The 8,524-nt window shown below is 42.0% G+C and overlaps 1 protein-coding gene across 2 annotated transcripts in view; it reads left to right on the top strand.

Annotated features, from left to right (window-relative positions):
- Window positions 1-3,925: 3,925 nt before the first annotated feature.
- nhsl3 (NHS like 3) overlaps window positions 3,926-8,524 on the top strand; it is a 46,241-nt gene continuing 41,642 nt past the window's right edge. For both annotated transcript variants that reach the window (XM_017307625.1, XM_017307624.1), the window contains exon 1: window positions 3,926-4,064. In XM_017307625.1, the coding sequence (XP_017163114.1) occupies window positions 3,941-4,064 (124 nt within the window). In that variant the 5' untranslated portion in view covers window positions 3,926-3,940. The remainder of the gene's footprint in view (window positions 4,065-8,524) is intronic.

Here is an 8,524-nt window from a genome sequence, read left to right as displayed (position 1 = left end):
GGATGGATGGATGGATGGATGGATGGATGGATGGATGGATGGATGGATGGATGGATGGATGGATGGATGGATGGATGGATGGATGGATGGATGGAAACACACCGATTTAAAAAATGGATGGGGAGTCAAGGATTTTAATAAAAGGTTTTTGCACTAGCACGAGGTGATTTTTTTCAGCTGTTTCGAAATCACTGCAATAGAAACACTTTTTTGCGCATTACATGAGTCATGTGCTCAACAATCGGTCGTTACTGCTGGTGCAAAAGATGAAGACAACAACAGGAAGTGGTAGGAGGATGATGGCACAGCAGGATTTATCGTGTAAACAAACTTATTTGTGTGTGGTTTTAATTGCGTTTCTTATTTAATGGAAACACAGCAATTGCGCAATTGTGTGATTTTTGACATTAGCGGGATACTGACAAAGTTTTGTGGACGTTTGTAATGGAAACGCAGCTTCTGTTTCAACGCAAGAAGAAGGTCCATATAGACATGGATTCGTTTATCCTGAACATTTTCAAGTGTAGTCTCTTTATGCTTTGCACTGCTCTACATACTTTTTTGCTTTTCTAGCAGCACCTGTTGCTTTCTAGCTCTCAGCCTCGTACTTTCGTCACGCTTTGTCTTGTTTTGGTGTTCTTCATCTGGACCTCATGTTCTCCTGGTGTTTACCAGCTCCTCCGTTTAAGCTCCCCATACAGCTGTTTTGAATACACTTGATCAGTATCACTTGTTTCCCATGCCAACCAATCACCCTCCCTTACGCATATTGCTTCCAGTTCATCGAGTCAGTTTCCAGCTCTTCCTGTAAAAGTTCCTGCCTCTCTCTTTGTACAGAACCTTGCTGCTCGTGTAAACTTCGGTGTCTGACCTCGCAAATGGATTTCTGGAAGAAATACTCACAAACGCATCCCTAAAAATGATGGAAAACCTTTTAAAAAAATTTAACTTGTTACAGCTGCCAAGTGTATGCATGTTGAGGGAAACGTCTCAACAGTTTTGGATTCATTCAAAAATGTTGTCTCTCCTGGACGATCTGGCTCTCATACTTGATACTATTTTCATTTTGACCCGTGTTTCACCAGCAGCTTTATACATTTGCCAAAAATTCTCCCGACACACTCGCCTCAAATCTAAACACACATCAAGCTTACATTTTAAGTCGGCCTGTTAGTGTAATGAGTCATCATCTAGCGTGGGTGCAAAAACACAACCCGATGTGTCTCTGAAAGTACAGTTCGCCGTAGCGGGATACCTAATGGTGTGCTGCAAATGTTGCTTAAAATACTTAAGTAGATATTATGACCGCTATCTTTTAATGAAGTGGGTTTTATGACATTTGCGGCCAGGAATGTTCAGGAAAAAAAAAAAAAACAGCCTCAGACTTCAGACTTTAAGTGTGCCGGCGTCCTTATTTGAAAGCGGTTTTTGACTGGAGAGGATCGGCGTTCTGTTTTTAACTCCCTTAATGAGATGGTGCGTCGAGTCCCGGCCCCTGTTTTCACGTTACAGAAACGACGAGAGGTCACCCCAGGCTTCCTGATTGTGACATCACCGGGGGACCCGCTGCGGAGAGCGAAAACGGGTCGCTGAAGAGGAGGAAAGCAGGAGAGACTGAGGCAGAGGGAGAAAAATAGAGGGGCAGTCTGGGTGGGAGTGTTGGAAAGCAGCAGTGGCTTTGTTTTTGTCCGGCCCCAAACTGCCCAGCGGCGACCACACCCTCTCAGAAATTCCTGCTGCAAAAATACTTTGACTTTTTTAGGAGCGCAGTTAGAAAAACATGGTTTCTTTTTCCCCCACTCGCGTTAGAAAACGCTTTGTCTTTGCATCTACAGGTCTCTGAAAGGGACATTTGAATAGAAGAATTGTATTGAGTGTAGTGTTGTGCAACAATACATCTGGTTTTGATGTAGATAATTGCTTTGGGTAATTACTAGCAAAACTAGTAATTTACATCAAAATGACCAAGTCAGGGCACAAATCTAGTTAACAAGAAAATAACAGGCAAATAGTTCAGTTTCACTTATTGTTTATTTACCAGACTGATGTGATTTGGGTATTAAAAGGAGAACAGATGAAGAGATGAGTCCAGCAATACACGACACAAGTATGGAGTAAATATAAGAAACGTCTCTCCATTATACAAGTTTGTTGACAAGATTAATTCAACTTTACAGTTAAGAGTACTTTAACCGGCAAACTCACTGAAGAAAAAGTTTGAAAATGAAAAAATTGATGTGAAAGTGAAATTGTTTAAGACTTAAAATAAGACTTGATTCTGAAAAGTAGTTTTGAACATTTCTTTCAATTTCAAAACTTTTTTCTTTCAGTTTAATTTTTTATTTTTTCTTTCGAACAAACTTTCTGGCCCCAATTTAGCTCCATATTTGTTCCCTAATGTTCTCTAGCAAACTTCAAAACCCTTTGGCACATTAGCGGGATTTTTACCGAATGAAGTTGGATATGCCAGTAAAGAGGGGCTGGAACAAAGAAACAAAACAACTTCTGCAATGCCCCGCAAATTGACTTTTATGCAGTGAATGTGGAGTTTTCAGCTTTCTGTTATGAACTCTGCACAAAGGTTTGGATTTAAACCTCTGTGTGCGAGTTGCACAGCAGATGGTTCTCTGCGCAGCTGGCCGGGTTTGGCTCAGACCGCTTTTCAAAATTCTGGGAAATACTTCTCAGTTAAATTTGAAACAACTGATGGATTTCAGCTGATGGAGCTCCAAATCATGGAGTTCTGACTTCATCCAGCTTTTTATATCTCTTGTTGCTTAGCTTATTAGCTCAGCAAGGGCCCAGTGAACTTGCACTGACTTGAATTAAGTTGTTCTTGCAGCTGAAAAGAGATTAAAATTTGATATACATCTTGCGGGGGTCCAGCCGCTCATGCTTTCGCACATCGCAGACTGAATCCTACTAAATTTTCCTTCTCTCTATCGGCGAGAGGGAAAACTTGGAAGCAGGGAACGAGGATCAGCTCTACCCTTCAGATTGTCTGGGAACAGCAGCAGCTGGGGAAAGAAGGACTTCATGGACAAATCACTGCCATCAACAGTCGAGATGATTGATCAGATTGAAGTTGTAGTGCCTAAAAAACCCAAATGAAGTACTTAAAAAAAAAAATTAGGATATGAAATGAACAAACTGTCTCTGTTGCCTGGATGATGAGCCAAACTACTTGCATGAGGCACAACAAAATATGTGACTTTCATATCCCAGTTTTCCAAATTTTTTGACATTATTTCAATGGTTTTGTTTTTCATTTTCAGTAAACTTCAAACACATTAAGAAGGTGAATAGAAGGTGTAGTGGGGGGTGTACAAGAGAAAGAGCAGCACATGTGGACAGGAACTGATCCGATTGCAGTGTTGACTGCTCAGCTCCTTCAGACTAGCCAGCAACAGTTAGCAAGCGCCTGGTAGTGTTTGCTAACTGTTGTTGGTTAGCCTCAGTGATCAGCTGAGCTTACGATGTTCTGTCAGTGAGACGCTGTTAAAAATGTTCCTAAAGGGTTAATAGAGGAGCCATGTTGTGACGACTTCCTGAAGGCGGGGTTTCAGAAAGAGCAGGAGTTTTTAAAGAGACAGAGGTCCAATTTCAAGGCATCAAATTAGAAAATAGAGCTTCTTTCAATCCTATTTGGTATATATGTCATTTTTATACCAACTGAAATTAACATAGATACTTGATTACGCTACAAAATTACACCATATGCCTGGAAAACACATAACACATTGATTCAAACTTTTATTATACTCTCCCACTTAATTGTTTCATTGAATAATAAATTTGGACCATTAAAATATATTGAAAATAATATTTTTATACGTTTTATATATGTCTATCCAACTTAATTTAAACCGTCACATTTATTTATGTTGGCTTTTAATAGTTCTTTAGAACTTGTTTTACAGGGGGGAAAAAACAACAAAGTATGGAGCAGAAAGGAGAAGAGGAGAGTGAGGGATTGTGGGAATCTCAGATGACCTCATCCCAGAGAAAACTGTCAGCTGGTCTGGTTCAGATGGAGGCCCGCGGTCACAGAGGACATCCTGGAGGTAACTTCTGCTCTCTTCAGGGTTCGGTAATGGATGGTGATTACTGTGGGTCGACCACTCCAGAGGGGGTAGATGAGTCTCGTGACTTCGTGACGTTCCACCTGAGTCGCGTGTTGTAAAAGCCGGTTGTCGTCGTTATTGCTGTTCTGAAGCTTAAGTTTTAAATGCTGATTTTTGACGTGCACACACTCCCCCCATCCCCCCCCCCGCCCCCCTCTCAAAGCTGTGCTCTAGTGATTTATGACGTCAAACAAAGAAATGCCGACACATATTTGTCTTTCTCGGTTTACTCGGTAGCTGTGTCTACTTTTAACGTGCGGTTTAAACGTTAAAACGTCTCTGCGCGCTCCGTCATCTCCGGTGGGTTTGGTGAGACGGACAGGAATCCCCTCTCCTTTCCCACCGCTCAGCGTGGACCTCTCCCCGTTTCTTAAAACTGTTATTACAGCCATAATTCTCCTGCTGTACCCTCTTTTCTCCTCTCACCTTCCTCTCCACCCCTCCCATCCTCTCTGCCGCGTTATAAATAACACCCTGCCTGCTTTTACTGGAGGTAAAACCTGAACGCCAGTGTTTAATTAGCGCAGCTGAAACAGATGCTGGTGTTTCGGTTCGGATGCGGCGCCGTCGTGTTTGTCGAGGCGAGCGCAGAGGGGAAGTATTTGGGTCGGTCGCGGGACAAAAGCAGGCCGGGAATGACAATGCTGCTCTGAGAGAGCTGGGCTTATCCCGGCCGGCAGCGTGGATTTCCGGCCTGCAGTCTACTTTCAGTCCCATCAAACACACATGCTCTCACACACAGGTCCCTTCCTGAACGGTTTGGGTCGCTCTCTTCCAGCCGAGTGGGTCAAACCAGATGAGGTTCCAAAATTCACTTAAGGTTTTGCAGATTCTGCCGCCCCAAATGTCTGTTGTTTTTTTTTGTTGTTGTTGTTGCTTTTTGTTTTTTACTTAAATATTAGAATATTTTATTGAGCTACTATTTGCTCCGCTTTGTAATTTTCCCTTCAGCTTACAATAATGAAATACTTGAGTTGATCCATCATACAAAACCCAGATAAATATATTAATGGGACAAAAAGATGAAAACAGTTCTAAAAAACTTCCATCTTTTTTAAAGTTGTTATGCTTCCTTGAACAGTTAGGTCTATGGGCTATACAAGACATGTTCAATATTTATTTATTTATTTATGTATTTATTTTACTTATGGAAAATTATTCTTAGACGAGATTTTAGTTTTCTCAGCTCTGCCTATTTTGAGCTCCTTTCAGAATGAGCCGTTTCAGGGCCTCTTTTCACTTTATATCCAAATAAGCTGCTGCTTGGCCACGCCTCCTCTGCCCCCAACCCAAAAGGTTAAACTCGCGTGTGACAGTGGCTGCAAACAGATGCTCAATTATACAATCGTACATGTTTGAAAAGCAGAAGTGCAGCCTCGTTCTCGATCAGAAGCAAGTGGCTTCTGGACGTTAAGTCAAGGACAGAACACTTGTGTTTTCCAGCAGCCATTGTACAGCACATACAGTGGTAAAACCAGCCGACTGAAAGTTTTGGAGCTCTGCTGGGGTTGCTAGGTGACAGGTGGAGCTCTGCTGGGGTTGCTAGGTGACAGGTGGAGCACTGTTGGGGTTTCTAGGTGAAGGGCAGTGCCTGCTAGTTTGTGACGTAACATTTGCTAAGTTTTTGAAACAGCTCATTTTTCATACACCAAAAAACATTGATTTATTGCCAAAAAAGAAAAAACAGAAACAAACAAAGCAGTTTTGGGAAGTACAAAAATGTGCAAACTATGAATTTAGCCTTGAGTTTCCCTTAGTGATCATTATTGCACAAACAACATCATGAAGACCAAGAAACACAGTAGAACCATCAAGGTGCTGAGTTATAAAACAATATCAGAAGAATTGATTGAACAGCCAAACAAAGAACTATTTGCAGTTTGCCACATGCAATGCACAACATCATGTTGGCCAACTTTCACTAGAAGGCGCCTCTGGTCAGATGGGACCAAAATTAAACTTTCCAACCAATGTGGAAAATACCATAAACGTGGAACGTGGAAAACACTATGTCAGAAAACAAACACTGCATTGGCTGTTACACCATCTACACTGTGTAACACGGTAGTGGCGGGAGGGGGGGGAAGTGCCAGTCTTGATGTAACCCAAATCTTCCATTAAAATTTGTGATCATGGAGAAATCTGTGTTTGTTTCAGAACTTTGAATTCCAACGAAATACCTTAAAATCAGCTTGAAAAACTTGAAAAGGTTTTCCGGCGATGCACCGTGATCTCTATTTGACCAAATGGCATGGCGTACAACCTTGTAATCCTCCACCAGCAGGAAGGAGGCTTGTAAAGAGGCGTCCCCTGTGACTGTAGCAAAGAGGAGCCGATTATCTAAGGAGTGATTGGCGATACATTCCCCAGTAGGCTCACAGAGTTCTATGGGTTAATGATTTTGTGTCTCTCTCCATACACACACTCACACATTCCCAGAGGGACCATTAGCAGACACACTGAGGATGGCTGTTTTCTTCTCTATTGCCATGGAAACGTTAAACATTTCAGTCTGTTAAGCACAAGTCGACGGAGCTATGACTCATTTTAACCCCTCCCGGCTCGGCCGCTTACAGTACCGAGCCCGCTGTACCTCCCACACACACTGGGACCAAAAAAACAAAACAAAAAAAAACTGGCGTCAGAACCCTCACATGTCATTAATCACCTCACTTTCATAACCTGCCAACAGGTCTGATACATGGGGGGAGTTAATTAAGTTTTAATTACTTTAAATGGAAGCAGAATGGCGATCCGTCACCCCAATCTAACGGGGACATAATGGACACAGTGTGCATTCATTCTCTCTTGGCTGAAAATCTTCCTCTGAGTTTTCCATTGTTTGCCGATGGAACATGACAAAGACTGCTGCTGGCTAAAGCTGTGTGGAAAAAATAAAAAATAAAAAATTGGACAAAGAGGAGGCGACCTGAACCATGTGAGATCCATGTGTTGGAAGATCTTTTTGCCTCAGAGGTGGACTGACAGTAATGGGTTGAGGCGATGTGTCAGAAATAGCCCAGGAATCCCGACGGACAGGTAATCTGCAGCCTCATCCCAGCGGCTAAATGAAGACATTGACCCACAAGTCGCTGGCTAAAGATGGAGCAGACAGAGCGAATTAGCCTCTGGCCTAGTTCGGCTTTTCAAAATGTTTCTGGCACAACTTCACCCAGTCCTGAGGTTTGTGGAGAAGGTCACAGATCTGCTGAGGTGACAACTCAAGCAACACTTGAAGGGCTAACACATAACTTGACGAAAGCCGCAAATCGAAACGTGTTGGTCTACCAATAAAGTAGTTTTTTTTTTGCATTTTAGAATTTTAAGTGTTGCTGGAGTTTTCACCTTAGCAAACGCAGCTTTTACAAGAAATCGGTTTGGTGTGTCACAACAACAGAAATTCAACCATCTATTGTCTATAGCCAATTGTACTTGCAAGGTCTGGTGCCCATCTCCAATAGCCATTGGCTGAGAGGTAATGAACATTAAGAATTGACAAGCTATTGGGATTCTGACAGAACCTCATTTCATATAAATGGAAGACCAAGAGACACCTCAGACGGGTCAGGGATAAAGTTGTGAAGTGTTACACAGGGTTAGGGTGATGAAACAAAAGCTTTAAGCATCACACAGACCTCTGTTCAATCCGTTTTCTGAGAATGTAAAGCGTATGGCACGATTACCAAGCTGCAGTGAGAGACCCTCCACCTAACCTGACAGGATTAATCAGAAAAGCAGTCAACACACAGAGAGCAACAGAGAGAAGGTAACTCTTAAACATGCACTCCACTAATCTGACCTTTATGAAAGAGGAGCAAAAAGTGATCAATTGTTTTCAAAAGAAAGTCATAAGAAGTTCATCAAGCCATGTAGGAGACTCCAGCCGCGTTTCCATTACAAATGCGTGCAAAACTTTGTTGATATTCCGCTAATGTTGAACAAAACAACAATTTCTCACTTGCTGTGTTTCCATTACATAAGAAACGCAATTAGTTTGCTCACGCTACAAGTCATTAAAAACATGCGCTGCCGTGATCTCCCCCACCGTCCTGCCCTTTCCAACTACTTCCTGTCGTCATCTTCTTCGTGGTTTAGAGCCTGCGGCAACATCTGGTTGTTGATCATGTGACTAGTGTGACGTGAAAAAAGTGTTTCCATTACAGTTTAGTGATATTAACCGATTTCGATACTTGCCTAAAGAAAACAGCTCAACCCAGCGCCAAAGCTTTTTGTAGAAATTGACTTGATTCCATTCGAAATGTCCAATTGTGCAATGATACGGCCAATGGAAACGCAACTCTGGTTTCTATCTATCTATCTATCTATCTATCTATCTATCTATCTATCTATCTATCTATCTATCTATCTATCTATCTATCTATCTATCTATCTATCTATCT

The sequence above is a fragment of the Poecilia reticulata genome, linkage group LG11 (assembly GCF_000633615.1).
Source record: "Poecilia reticulata strain Guanapo linkage group LG11, Guppy_female_1.0+MT, whole genome shotgun sequence".
Lineage (NCBI taxonomy): Eukaryota > Metazoa > Chordata > Actinopteri > Cyprinodontiformes > Poeciliidae > Poecilia > Poecilia reticulata.
The sequence above is the reverse complement of the archived record's forward strand: the minus strand, read 5'-3'. Positions and strand labels throughout refer to the sequence as shown.